This window comes from Triticum urartu, chromosome 1A, assembly GCF_056163025.1.
Source record: "Triticum urartu cultivar PI428250 chromosome 1A, HENAU_Tu73, whole genome shotgun sequence".
Taxonomy (NCBI): domain Eukaryota; kingdom Viridiplantae; phylum Streptophyta; class Magnoliopsida; order Poales; family Poaceae; genus Triticum; species Triticum urartu.
The window spans coordinates 544,933,442-544,948,102 of record NC_141873.1 but is presented as its reverse complement, the minus strand read 5'-3'; the positions used below and the strand labels follow the sequence as shown (position 1 = coordinate 544,948,102).

Here is a 14,661-nt window from a genome sequence, read left to right as displayed (position 1 = left end):
GTCATCTCCAAAAGCTACCTCCAAAGCTATCTTACCAACAGGATATGCAGACTTACCAGGCACCACACCATGAGATACCATGTTCGACGGTTTAAGATCCTTATCTGTCAACCCCATACGGCGGAATGTATCATAATACAAAATATTGATACTACTCCCCCCATCCATGAGCACTTTAGTGAACTTGTATCCCCCAACTTGAGGGGCTACCACCAAGGCCAAATGACCTAGATTATCAACCCGGGGCGGGTGGTCCTCTCTGCTCCACAAAATAGGTTGCTCCGACCAGCGTAAATACTAAGGTACTGCTGGCTCAACAGAGTTGACTACCCTTTTGTGAAGCTTCTGATCACGTTTGCACAAACTAGTAGTGAAGACATGATATTGCCCGCTGTTCAGCTGTTTGGGATTGCTCTGATAACCCGACTGCTGCTGCTGCTGATTCCCCTGATGGTTGTAACCTCCCTGGTTGCCTTGGTGTCCTTGATTGACGTGTCTGGTTTGATTGCCTGGAAACCCTGAACCGGAACCACCGCCTCCGTAACCTGGCCCGTGGAAACCTCCTCCTGAACCGCCGGGCGGCCATTGTCATATTGGAACATATTGGAATTCTTGAAATCCCGCATGATATAACAATCTTTCCAGAGATGTGATGCCGGTTTCTCCTTTGATCCATGCTTTGGACAGGGCTGATTTAACAAACACTCCAAATTGTTGCCTGGACCTCCACCCCTCTGGGGCTGCTTGCCTTTACGGCACTGGCCATTCTCCTGCGCGTTGGTATTTGCGACAAAGTCCAAACCACTGGCGGCCTTGCGCTTATCAGCGTTTCCATGGCCTGCCGGATTGTGTTGTTGGCCTTTGGCATTGCCGGTCTTCTTACCCTTCTCCGGTTTGTCCTCCTCTGAATCCGGATCCTTGGTATTATCTGAATCAGCGTATTTAACCAAAGCAGCCATGAGTGTTGACATGTCGTTGCAGTGACGTTTGAGCCTTCCCAACTTCTGTTTCAACGGTTTGAAACCGCAATTACCCTCTAACGTTAACACTGCGGTGTCTGCGTTGATACGATCTGACGAATGCAAAATCGCCGAGACCTGTTTGACCCAATGGGTCGTGGACTCCCCTTCCTCTTGGACACAAGCGGCCAGATCTACAATTGACATCGGCTGCTTACACGTATCCTTGAAGTTCTGGATAAGCCGGTGCTTCAATTCGGCCCATGATCCAATAGAGTTGATCGGCAAGCTCTTCAACCAAGTGCGAGCTGTTCCTTCCAACATCATGGTGAAATATTTAGCACACACCGCCTCGTCCACATCTAACATCTCCATTGCCATCTCATAGCTCTCCACCCACGCCTCTGGCTGCAAATCGGCGGTATAATTTGGTACCTTACGAGGTCCCTTGAAATCCTTGGGTAGTCGCACATTACGCAAAGCAGGAGATAAACATGGTACCCCTAAGGAACTGAACATCGCCCCTGGCTCCACGGAGGCAGTGGGGTGAACCGGAGTATGCTGTCGTGCCTCGTGTCTAGCTGTTAACTCGGCCTCTCGACGTGCGCGGCCATGATCCACAACATCTTGCGCATTAGCACCTCCCCCAGCCGGGTTGTTCCCTCGTGGTGAATTTCGGTGGCGTGCACTACTAGACACGGCCGGTTCGTCTTCCACGTGTCTGCTATAACTCTGGCTTGGGCGGGGAGTGGAGTGAATCCTCTCACGGCTGTGTGAATATGCTTGCTGTTGATTTAGTGCTGTCTGAAGGAGATCCCTGGCCCGACGTGCTTCCACTGCCACTGGTGACTCGCCGTCAGTTGGGAGGGCCGCCAGGCGTGACGCAGCGGCCACAATGTTGTCCAACGGGTTGGAATAATGCCTGGGCGGCGTTGATGGTACAACGTTGTTCCGGCGAGGCAGGTCCGTCGTGCGCGGCTGAACCGGCGCTCCTGCTTCCGGCGCCCCCGCCTGGTTTAGTGTGGGTTGGTTGCCAACTCCTGCACCTGGCGTGTTGAAAAGATTCTGCGGCTCATAAACCGACGGGAGACGTGATCGGTACCTTCTTCTCATGACTTCCTCCAAAGCATTCTGATCCAGTCTAATCCGGTAAGCCTGTGCTTCCAACTCGGCCCGCCCTGTAGCTATCCCGGCGTTCTCTGCTGCCAGGTCCGCTTTGGCCTGGGCTATCTGATCTTTCGCCTTTGCAATCTCCGCATCGTGCTGATCCCTGGCTGCTCTGTCTACCACCGCGGACATCAATGTTGCCAGAGCATCGAACAAATCAGACAAGACTTGGGCCAGAGGTGGCGCCGAGCTTCCTGCCCCTGCTGGCGTGGCCGTTGTTGAACCGGAGAGCATTGCTGCGGCGGTAGATGAATGAGGCGCCGATTGCGTGCCGGCCATGAAGATGGCGGCCCAGTTTGGCAGACCGGGGGAATCCGGAATACTGTTGCCCTCGGATCCTCCCTCAATCCGGCCGTCCTGCAACTGGTAAAGCGACTCGGTTTCTCTAGAAGACTCGTCATCAGAGCAGACTACGGTTTCTCCTTCGGACACCGGTCCGTCCTCGTGCCCTGATCCATGGATGACACCTATGAAAACATGCCTTGCCTCGGGCTGAACCGGCGGAGGACTTGCACGCTGAGCCGTTTCGATGATGTCGGTGCAGATGTCCGGCTCGGGGGCTGGTTCGCCAATCTTGCCGATGAAGACGTGAATCCCACCAAAGGGGACCCGGTACCCGTATTCGATTGAATCGGCCTCGGGACCCCATCCTGCGTTGTCGATGTAGAGCTTCCCGTGGTGACTCTTCGTCATCCGGCCCACAGCGTATCCCTTAAGTCCATCGAAGCTGCCCTTCAAGAACTCGAAACCATCGTGCGATAGCTCCACGGTGGGCGCCAACTGTCGTGGGTTTGTCACGGCAGATGTCCTTGTGAAAGGACTTAGTTGTGGAACCATCGCGATGGGTTAGCTTAAAGGGGTTAAACCGGAAAAGGGGACACGGGAGTTTATACTAGTTCGGCCCCTTCGATGAAGGTAAAAGCCTACGTCTAGTTGTGATTGGTATTGCTAGGGTTTCGAAGGCCAGGGAGCGAATCCGCTTTGTCTGGCTTTCGAGTTGTCGTTGTCTGTCTCTAAACCGCGGCCGGGTCGTCCTTTTATATACATAGGTTGACGCCCGCCGGGCTACAGAGTCCCAAAGCCGGTTTATAAACGTATCCGGTTCGGTCTCTCTCTTTATATCTTACTATACAAGTTACATGACTGGGCCGGTTTACACTTACATATTGTACTCGCCTCTGGGCCCTCCGTAAAGTGCTAGCATCTTTACATCTTCATGGGCTTCTAATCTTCAAAGAGTCAACCCGACTACCCAAGGCCGGTTTACCTCCAGTAGTAATATCCCCAACAGGATCTGAACATATGATTTTCCACCAAGTAAACCAACTATCATCAACTACAAGGAGTAATCAACACTACTAGCAACTCACAGGTACCAATCTGAGGTGTGGATACAAAGATTGGATACAAGAGATGAACTAGGGTTTGAGATGAGATGGTGCTGGTGAAGATGTTGATGGAGATTGACCCCCTCCCGATGAGAGGATCGTTGGCGATGACGATGGTGATGATTTCCCCCTCCTGGAGGGAAGTTTCCCTGGCAGAACAGCTCCGCCGGAGCCCTAGATTGGTTTCGCCAAGGTTCCGCCTCGTGGCGGCGGAGTTTCGTCCCATGAGCTAGCTTATGATTTTTTTCCTCGACAAAAGATTCCATATAGCCAAAGATGGGCATCGGAGGGCCACCAGGGGGCCCACGAGGCAGGGGGCGCGCCCCCCACCCTCGTGGACGGTGGGTGGCCCCCCTATGGTATTTCTTTCGCCCAATATTTTTTATATATTCTGGAAATAATTCCTGTGGAGTTTCAGGACTTTTGGAGATGTGCAGAATAGGTCTCTAATATTTGCTCCTTTTCTAGCCCAGAATTAATTCCAGCTGCCGGTATTCCCCCTCTTCATGTAAACCTTGTAAAATAAGAGAGAATAGGCATAAGTACCGTGACATGATGTGTAATAGCAGCCCATAATGCAATAAATATCAATATAAAAGCATGATGCAAAATGGACGTATCAGATTCACACGCGCTAGCACGTTTCGGAGGTTGTCGAAGATCATCATCACTCCGTTCTCAATATCCACCTTGCATCCATTCTCGTCAAGTCTACCGACAGAGATGATTTTGTTGCGAAGCCGTGGGATGCAGTACACTCCGGTGAGTATGCAACGTTCTCCTATGAGACCCTCGAAGAGGACAGAACCTTGCCCGCAAATCTCCACATTTGAACCATCACCGAACTTGACCGAGTCTTGAACATCATATTCTAGCTCGAGGAACTTCTCCTTGCACCCTGTCATGTGGTTACTGGCACCCGTGTCTACATACCACGACACGTTCTGGCTCCAGGATAACTTTGGTATTACCTTTTTCTCATGAAGTAGAACCTTTCGGTTTGGTTTCACAACCGCTGTTTAGACGAGATCACAAACTTCGGCCATCAGAAGACCTGGACGTTCGTCTTCCTGCTTTGCCAAATTTTCCTTGATCTCCCGCTTGTTAAGCTCCGCGAGATCACAAACTTCGGCCATCAGAAGACCTGGAAGTTCGTCTTCCTGCTTCGCCAAATTTGCCTTGATCTCCCGCTTGTCAGGCTCTGGACAATCCTACGCAAAGTGACCCATTTCGTTGCAGTTATAGCACTTGATCTCGGACATATCCAAGTTCCTTGGCTTCTGCTCATTAGATCGGTCCGCCTTACCATGACCTCGTGGCTTGCCTTTTCCTTTGCCTTCTTCGGTTTGTCCGCCGCGCTTCGCGTTGCTTGAGCCTTCGCCAATGTTGCGCCTTCCTTTGCTACTTAGGGACTCCCAATCTGCACGCGAGTACATGAGTTGGTCACTACCTCCTCCGTTGCCTTTTCGACAGCCACGAGCATTCTCTTCCCACGTCTGCAAGCGTCCGATCGCCTCTATTATGGTCATGTCGTCAAAGTCGTAAAGCTGCTCGAGCGTGCCGATGATATACGTGAATTTATCAGTAAATGAACTAAAAAACTTCTCCACAATCTCGGTCTCCTCGAGCTTTGCACCAAGCGCGCGGATCTCTCCCACCAAAGTAGTCAGACGCACGACATAGTCGTTCACCGATTCAGTTTCCTCCATCTGCAACTTGTGAAATTGGCGCTTCAGCACTTGTGCCCGAGCCTTGGTGACGCGATCTTCTCCAATTCTCATATCTTTGAGTGTGTTCCACGCCTCTCTTGCTGTCTCGAACCCCGCCAATGTCGTCAGCACGGAATCTGCACAGACTGGGCTATGGCGGCTAGGGCACCTTCGTCGCACTCCTCGTCAACGTCGTCGTCCGTGATGGCCTCCCACACTCTAAGGGTTCGGAGAATGATCTTCATCTTCACCGCCTGCATGCCGTAGTTGGCGTCGGTGAGCATCGGATACTGGGTGGGGATGTTGCAATGCGCCTACACGTTGACACTGCCCGTTCCTCCACCGCTAGTTGCTGACTTGCCACCCTTCTTCACCTTTTCGCTGTTCTTGTTCGCCTTGGAACCGCTGTTGCTGGACTTGACTGACTCAGCGTCATTGTCCTCTATCATAGATTGTAGATCGTCGAGGCTCTGATACCAATTATTGGATTTTGATCGCTAGACCAAATTCCCAGTAGCTACACAACATACGTGCAAAGCTAGCTAGCTAACTAGCAGCTGGATAGATTCATGTACGTGCCTGTGCATGTCTCGCCGTATGCGCGTACGTGAAGTAGTCTGCCTTGCTTGCTGGATCGATTCGACGGGACATCTCGGCGAAAACTCCTGATAAACGTAGCGAACGAAACGATAGACGAAACTGATTGGTTTGATGGCTAAAGGCCCGTATCGAGCCTTTGCTTTGTATGGCTTTTTTTTTCTTGGTACAAAGGTTACAGGGGTGCGTATCTATAATACATATACTAAATCTGACCAGGTTTCTTTTACCCTGTTTTTTTGAGTTTTTTCAATCAGTGAAAAACCAACCAATAGGGATGCGACACGTTATTTACTGGTGGTTCTGATGAGGTACACATTGGGGTGCACCTAGAGATTTTCTTCAGGATTTTGTACCAAGTCAACCGGGGCGGTGGAGGTGGGCCTGCATGGCGGGGGCATAGATGCGTGACGTGATTGATCTTCGCTGCCTTTTTTGCAGATGCATGCATGCAGCGGTGGATAGGCGGTGTTTTTTTTGCAGTTGCATGCATGCAGCGGCGATTTTTTCACGACCACGTGCATGTATCTATCGTTTCCAGGCTTCTCTCGATGGCCGGCCGCTCAACGTAGGCAATTGTGTTCCTTCTTTCTTCTTCTTTTGTGTCGATTGATGGATGTAGGCGATAGTAGATATCTCTAGATTGTCCAGTTAGAAACATGCACGACTCAATCACCTTGGTTGTATGGCCCTATAAAAGGAGGTGTTTTCCTCTTTGGTCGCACATCTCTCAAATCCCACCGATAGATGCCTTCGGTCGTCCCCTCCATGACTTCGCTGTTGGCCTGTCCCTCTACGAAGCCTCGACCGTCGGGCCCCCGTTTTCCCTCCCGGCGCTGGCCACTCCATCGCCCTTCTGACAGACGCATCTCCTCCGCCATAACCACTGACCATATGCCCTCTATGCGTATGTGGGATCGCATAACCACTGACCATATCAGGCTCGGCTATGGCGGGAACGAGACGATCGCCTGGGCCGCCTCCCATGGTCCTCGGCAGCTCCAAATAAGAGGTGAGAAATCACGCGCACCTCCATGTGTTCGATATTGTGTGCAATGATCATAATGGATTCGGCATGGAGGGTGGTGGAGCTTCTGGGTCTCGATCATGACAGACGTGAACATGACAGGCAGACGGCGTAGGAAAGGCGCGCGATCGAGAGACGGCCGCCTCTGGCATCACAAGACCACGATGTCGCCATGGCAGTCAGACGCGTGATGCGTCCGGCAACACGCCCTCACTCCCAGACACCTCGCAGCCATTCTCCGGCGACGATGCTTGCGGCTTGCCCCGCCGCCCTATGCAGCCCTCCCGCCGTCAGCGTGCGAGGTCGCTACGGCCCGGCTACCTTGCGCCCTCTCGCCGTCTCTCTGGCCGCAGCCCGGCGCCGCCTTCCAGCGCAGATGGGAGGCCGCCGCCTTGAGCTCGCGCGAGCCCTGCTGCAAGTCAACCGTGGACGAGGTCGACCTGCACAGATGGGAGACAACGCAGAGTGCTGGCCGCGCTCGCGCGGCGGCGATGGGCATGGCCAAGCCAATACGGTGATGGACGAGATGGTCTACAGCATGAACAACAAGAAAGCGCATTACGGCACCCTCGCGGCCTCGCCAAAACCCCTATGCCCCAGGCCGTATCTCTGGCTACTCCTCCAGCGGCTCCGCCGTCGCCGTCGCCCGAAGCCTAGCTGACTTCGCCCTGGGCATAGAAAGCGGCGGCAGCGTCAGGGTGACCGATGCGTATTGCGGCATCTGCAGGCTCCGGCCCTCCCACGGACTGGTGTGCATTGAGTATGTCATCCTGATGGTACATATGTTCGACACTGTCGGTTTCAGTTATGCTTATGCGATATTTGCCCCGCGATGGAGCCAGTCAAACATATGTTGCTTTCACTGCAGGGCCGGGTCGAGCTGTGGAATGCCCTGGGGCTACTCACTCAAGCACTATACTCCTCCTACTCATTGTCTTTGTTTCCTTCGAGGTTTAGGACAGTTCGTAATACGCGTCTTCGATAGTATGCACATCTCCAAAACGGTATCCTGCATGAGCATTGCAGAGGTGTGGACCAAAGACGTTGTCATGAAGGGCTTGACATATTCCTCAAAAAAAAGTGTGAGTTGGGTGCTTCAGATTATCTCATGTTTTCAAAGCCTGAAAACAATGATGCATGCAGACCATCATTTTTTATCTGACACAGTAAGTGTCTGACTTTGCAATAGTGTCCTTTTCTCAACAAAAAAATGCAAGTGTCCTAGAAATTAGATAGATTTTATTTTTCATGTCTGCAACTTACTTTGATAAGGTTCATCAATCTGCTAATACAAACGTCCATGGCTGGGACAAATTAGGTGGTTGTGTGTCAAGTCTTGGTGTGTTATGGGATGCAGTTCCACTCTGTGTGGTGAGCCAACTTTCGACTGATTGTAAGTATATATATATATATATATATATATATATATATATATATATATAGTTTCTTAATATATCAAGCATTTTTTCATTTATTTTAAAAATATATTTTTTAAATATAAATCCCCATTTCTTCAAAAAAGGAAAAAGAAATTGAGAGCTTGCTGTTGTTATCCCCTGTTTTTTGTGAATAATGTTGTGTATACAGTTTTACTTTGAAAAAGTTGTGGTTGTGTGGCCATGTAGATACTCTTGTTACTTTTTTTGTTCCATGCGATATGACTACTTGAGATGTTTTAATGAGTCAGGGAACATATAAAACACATCCATCGTGAAATATCAAACTATACATAAACCACCAACGACGCGCGACGAGAACTAGCTGTCTCGTGAAGTAAGGGCATATCCATGCACTTAATTTCATCTTTAATTCCACATCCTTATAATTTTCTAAAGTGCAGATTCCCATCTAGGGACTAAATGTATTTTCTCTTCCATCGGTAACTTCCACTTGAAACCGTTCCCAATGGAAGGTGTGTGATATATACTATATCCCTTTCTGCATAACCTATTTTTGAAAATATGTGTCGCTTATCTACCATTGATGACTCTAACTTCATATCAGCTGGTTGACTTCCTCAGAACAGTGCACTATATCACAAAGGAATGCCTTATCTACCATTGTTGCTCTGCTTATTCATCTACAATGAGATGCTCTTCATGAAAGACATAGCGTGGGCTGCAACCTTAACAGTTTCTTCCGGTTCTGCACTACTTACAAGATCAGTGTTTTCTTCTTATTTTGTCTTGCATGAATGAAATGATCAGTCTCTATGGTGAACATGATCATTGTAATTTTTTGTTTGTTATTCATGCTGGGCTAAGGAGGGAAATGTCTAATTTTATAGCATTGATCAGGTTTTCTCTTCGCAATACTATACTAAAATATGAATCAATGCTGAATGCATATCCCCATATTGCTTTAAAATACAGAGGCCCATGTCATAATCAATGAAACAAAAAGCGTGCTATTTCACCGTTATAGTGTCGCTATAGCGTATTTGGAAGGGGCACACTATATTTAGCAAATTTGCTCGATATGGCGCTAATCGCGCTAAACATAATTACATTATGTTATAGCACTGTAGTGTGCACGATGCACCCAACAACATTACATTGGAGACTGTAGCGCATCAGACCACCCAGGGGTGGCGGCGTCTCTGGACTGGCAGGGGCTGTGGCTTCTTCATCAAGCATTCAGTGTTGCAAAAGAAACTTATTTAGTGTTCAAGATTTTGCATGAACCTTACAATGGCAACTCAACATGGCCTGTCAACATGCGACTTTTCAGCAAAATGAATTCACAAGACAAATCAAAACTCGAACAATAATCTATGACAATTTTACAGATACCATACCATTACGCATGTATCCACAACAACCACACACCATTGACTCGATAGTGACATACCCTGGTGTCAAAGTGCACATAACCGCGTCCAAGAATTTGCACAGGCGCTCTACCATTTCATCACCGACACCAATCTAGCATGTAGTCGTAGAATGATGAAATGATTTACCATAATGACACAAATTTAGCATGCAAGCTCTAATTGTATTCCGCCTTGTATAAAATGTAGCAACTGTTTTATTCCATAAACTTTTCTAGTGTCCACATATAACAACTTAATGTTCATACGTACGTTATAATGTAGAAACAAGCTACAACTAAGCCATTAGTTGTACAATTAACAAAAAAACTTTTCCAGCGTCCATGTATAAGAACTTAATGTTCATACAGGAGTACATCATAGTGTAAAAAACAAGCAACAACTGAGCCATTAGATGAAAAATTAACACATAAACTTTTCCATCTCAACATAAAGAACTTTCATATTATATTTCAACAGGCGCGGCGTGCCGCCGCGCGGGTATGCTAGTATATATTAGCTAGCCAGCATAAGCTAGCCTACTCCGTGTCTAATTCTAATCTTACACGGAGACATATACATACACGTGTAGTACCCGTACAGATATGAAGACTAAGCCGTGTTTAACTCTAACAGACCGGACATCACACAAAAATCGCCCACCGCAACCATATACCTCAAACATGAAATCTCAAATCCATACTATGTACATATGTACACTACTCATCATCAGAGATGTCTACTATCTCCATCCCGGGCTCCGAGATTAGTAGATGGGTGCGTGTGGTAGCTACGGCTCGTTGTCCTCCAAACTAGAGGCGAAGAGCTCGTCGATCTCCGCCCTTTGCTGCCGGATGAAGCGCCGGTTGGACTCCACATCTGTATCATCTTGGATGGATTCGAGGATGTTAGTCTGTTCCACCATCTTCGCCACGTGAGCAACCTCGAACTCCGCCAGGGTGTCCTCCATGCCGAAGCCCGCAGCCGGCTGCTCATCCTCCAGCTCCGCCATGTCGCATGCTTCTGGATACTCCTCCTCCGTGGGTTGGGGGGTCCTGCTCCGCCGCCTCCTCCTCCCCGCCTATTCCTCCTCCTTCTCCTCCTTCGGCTCAGGCGAATCCGGAGGCAGGCCGGCGTTCAGGCGTCAACATTGCATAGTTGGTGATCCTTTGACGAGCCATGGTTCCGAGGCGGTGGGAAGGAGAGGAAAGCTGGCGGACGGGCCAGGGTTTGCCGCCGTTCGTCTTAAATAGAGGGCTTGCTCCCTCGGGCCGCACACCGGAGCGGCGACACGCGGTGCCATGAATGCATCCGCACCAAGAACTGATGGAGGCACCCGTCGAACCGCCGGTCTATGTGTATGACCACGGGGGCCGTATTGGTCAGTCCAACGTGGCGGGCGTTCCAAGCGCGTCTGAGTCTTCCCATATCCGCCCCATATATGGATCGGATATGGGGTTTATGGGGTTGCCGGTTAGTCCGGGAGTTTGGGCCGGGTATGGGGACCTCAGTTGGGTGCGTTCTTTCTGACCGGGCAGCCCGTCCGGGCTTTCGGGGCGGGTATGGGGGTCCGGTTGTAGATGCTCTAACAACGGTAAGATCTGAAAAACAATAGTACTAGTTGATAAAAAATATGTAACCCACCATCTTTGCTAGCATAAACAGAAATACAATGACATATAGTGCGACATAAACAGAAATAGTTTAAATCCTATTCCACCGTGGCAAGTGACACGGCTTGCAGACTGTACATAGAAGCACATAGATACACTGTCATTTCATTCGTAGTTTCAGACTTTCAACAGTAAGCAACTTGTGTATGAACATTGAACACTACAGTCTAATATACACTTGTAGCTGAACTAGAGGAGCAAATCACAAGGTGAGGACGCTTCAAACACTTCAGCCACGAGCCATGCTCCGGTCGGGCGGCAAGTAAAATTGAGAAGAAGAAGAAGAAGAAGAAGAAGAAGAAGAAGAAGAAGAAGAAGACCCTGCAGGTGTCGCTAGCTAGAGGCGGTGGGCGGGGACGATGCCGTCATCGAAGTTGTGGGAGTAGCTCTTGAGGTCGTACCCGAAGCTCACGGCTTGGCGCTTCGGCCGCAGCATGGCGCGCCTCACCCTCCAGAACAGCTGCCTCACAGGAGCCGGTGCCTGCCGCCACGACCCCGACCCGTCGTGGCTCTTCCCCTCCGTCATCTTCCGGCTGCCGATGCTCCTCGTCACACGCAATAATTCTCCCAGAAACGCCATTGGTCAACCTTGATGAAATGATGCAGACGGGGGCTAGCTCACGGTTGATTAAAAACGGCTCTGCTGCTCTCCTTGATTGATTGATTAGGTAGCTTCTGAGATGTATGAACCGTTTGCACAAATGGGGCTTCTCAACAGCCGTTTTATAAGCTCGCCGAACAGACAGGGCTCCGACGACGACGCCGCCGACCACCACTCACGCGCACTCACGGCTGACGAGAAAAATTTACTTTACACAACGATCAGCCCATGGCAAAATCACATTTCGGACATCTTTTCCCGTAGTCACCCTACACTATACACCTACAGTCAAAGACTGATCGACGCGGCATCAGCGTGGCGATGGAATCTCCATAAAAAGCAAAGGTACAGCATCCTAGGGTCGGTGGAGGCGTCGTGCCGTGTCGACACAGGCAGTTGCACACTCAAAAGTAAATTCGCTTCAGGCACCCATTGACAAGTGTTGGTGGCGCTTGCCATACCACGACCAGTGCTTTTTAGTTCTAAATAATGTTGCATCAAACGGTCTCAAGAGAAGATTTGCATGCTGTGCTCAGGTTCGGATGATATCGCACGACTTTAATTTAGCCGTCCACATTACCTGAAAGATTGGCACGTAAGCAATACTCTTTATGTGTTAATAAAGCTATATATTGAAACCACGTGGGTCTTGGTTAGTGAAGTGCTGCATGCACACAGATTATCTCTCTCCACCCACTGGAAAACTAGCTTTTCATTTTTTTGTGGCATACTAATTCATTGATATATTTTGAATGAAAAATTACTCTAAACTAACTATATATTTTTCTTGGTTAGCGACGAGAACGTTAAAATCAGATCAAATTTTGAATATATTTTAAATGATTTTAAAAACTCATAAAACATATTTCACTCCTTTCTTAAAAATAGATCTGATTCATTAATTAAAATTGAGAGTGCGGAAATATTGAGAACACATATTTCATTTCAAAAACATAGATTTAACTCATTTCAAAAGAATTATTTCATTTAATTCATCAAAAATAAATTCACACATTTTCACAAAGACCAATTTCACTAGCTAGTATAAAACTACATATTTCACTCATTTAAAAAAAGTATATCACTCATTTTAAAAAAGATCTCACTCCTTTAAAAGCACATATTTCACTCATTTCAAAAGACTTATATCACTAAATTTAAAAATAATAATTTGACTCATTACTAGAGAGACCGATTTCACTCGTTTTAAACAACACATTTCACTCATTTCAATGGAAATATATTTCACTAGTTTGTGTTACATTGATTTCACTTAATTCAAAGTACTGATTTCACGCAACTCAAAAAAATATTTTCACTTATTTCAAAGAATCGATTTCACTTATTTCACACAATTAAAAGAAATATACCAATGTACAATCACTACAAGAAAAACCGCCTGTAGAGACGCCATATTCATAGCTAGAGACACGTTATTTCATCTCTAGGCAACCATAGAGTCGACTTAGTAAAGCGTCTTTGGAGCGTCTCCTCATGGACCGTCTCAAAACATGTAGACATGCTAGCTAAGCGTGTGTACATGACATGAGACGCTATATTGGGATGTTAAAAAGCGTCCCTAGATATGAGGCGCTATATTGGGGCGTTGAAAAGCATCCCTAGATATGAGGCGCTATATTGGGTCGTTCAAAAGTGTCCATAGATATGAGACACTATATTGAGATGTTCAAAAGCATATCTAGGTATGTAGAGTCGTTTTGTTAGATGCGCTTATCTCGTCTCTACTCGTAGAGCCTTTTCATTCATCATGGACCCTAACCCCATTCTTGTACATGCTATGTAGAGACGCTATATTCATCTCTAAATATACACAAACTTTTTGTAACTACGTAATATTTAACTCTAAAAATTATTTGAGTTATTTTGAATTTGTATTTCACCATTTCAAATCTAGTTACTTCATCAGAACACATGCTTGTGCAGAATGATCAACAAATATTGTTATATAAAGGTATCCACTCATATCACGAGTCACATTCATAGGCAACAAATGTTATATAAAGGGATCATCCCGTATCACCAATTGTATTCAGAAGCATCTCATTTGCACAATTTCAATAAGGATCAAACACCTTGAGTTCAGAACCGAATCAAATTAGATATTCATATGAAAGATGCAAATAATTAAGAGAAGATGGTACAACCAGAACAAAGTTTTCCTATAAAGCTAAATCCTTTAAAAAATACAATATTTGTCCATTTAGAAAGTATTTCTTCTGTAGTTGTTCTTCGCTCCTACAATGCACTCCTTCTCTAATTAATCTTTAGCTACCCTGAAAAAGGAATTTAACACAGAAAACATTAGAATGTAAGCTTTAAGAGCAGTGTGTGAAGAAATGTACTTTGATGAAATTGTAAGAGATGTATCAGTGTTTGGTGGCTTTTTGGAGGCTGTGTAGGAGTGGTTGGGATTGATTTTTTTTCTTAAAAACACAATGATTCTTCATAAATAATAAATCTTAAATATGTACATTGAAGCATAATCGATGATTGTACGAAAGTGTACTTACGTGTGATCGAGGCCATGCAATAACATGACTAATAGCATCCCAAACTGTTTGGAATTTGTCATACGGTCTAACCAGTGTCTCATCTCCATGTCTTGAAACATCGAGAATAGAAACTGCTACATATTGCTCTCCAAGCATGTTTCCTCCAACCACATATGTTTTATCTCTACTCTCTAAAGTTCCTTCGGCCACATATTTAT

The 14,661-nt window shown here is 47.2% G+C and overlaps 1 protein-coding gene across 1 annotated transcript; it reads right to left on the bottom strand.

Annotated features, from left to right (window-relative positions):
• Window positions 1-11,444: 11,444 nt before the first annotated feature.
• LOC125538243 (uncharacterized) lies at window positions 11,445-12,010 on the bottom strand. Its single transcript, XM_048701521.2, has one exon. It carries the CDS (start codon window positions 11,907-11,909, stop codon window positions 11,667-11,669), a length of 243 nt encoding a protein of 80 aa, XP_048557478.2. The 5' UTR covers window positions 11,910-12,010; the 3' UTR covers window positions 11,445-11,666.
• Between the last annotated feature and the right edge of the window lie 2,651 nt (window positions 12,011-14,661).

Coding starts and splice junctions, on each gene's coding strand:
- LOC125538243 (XM_048701521.2), bottom strand. CDS start 11,909: ATGGCGTTTCTGGGAGAATTATTGCGTGTGACGAGGAGCATCGGCAGC.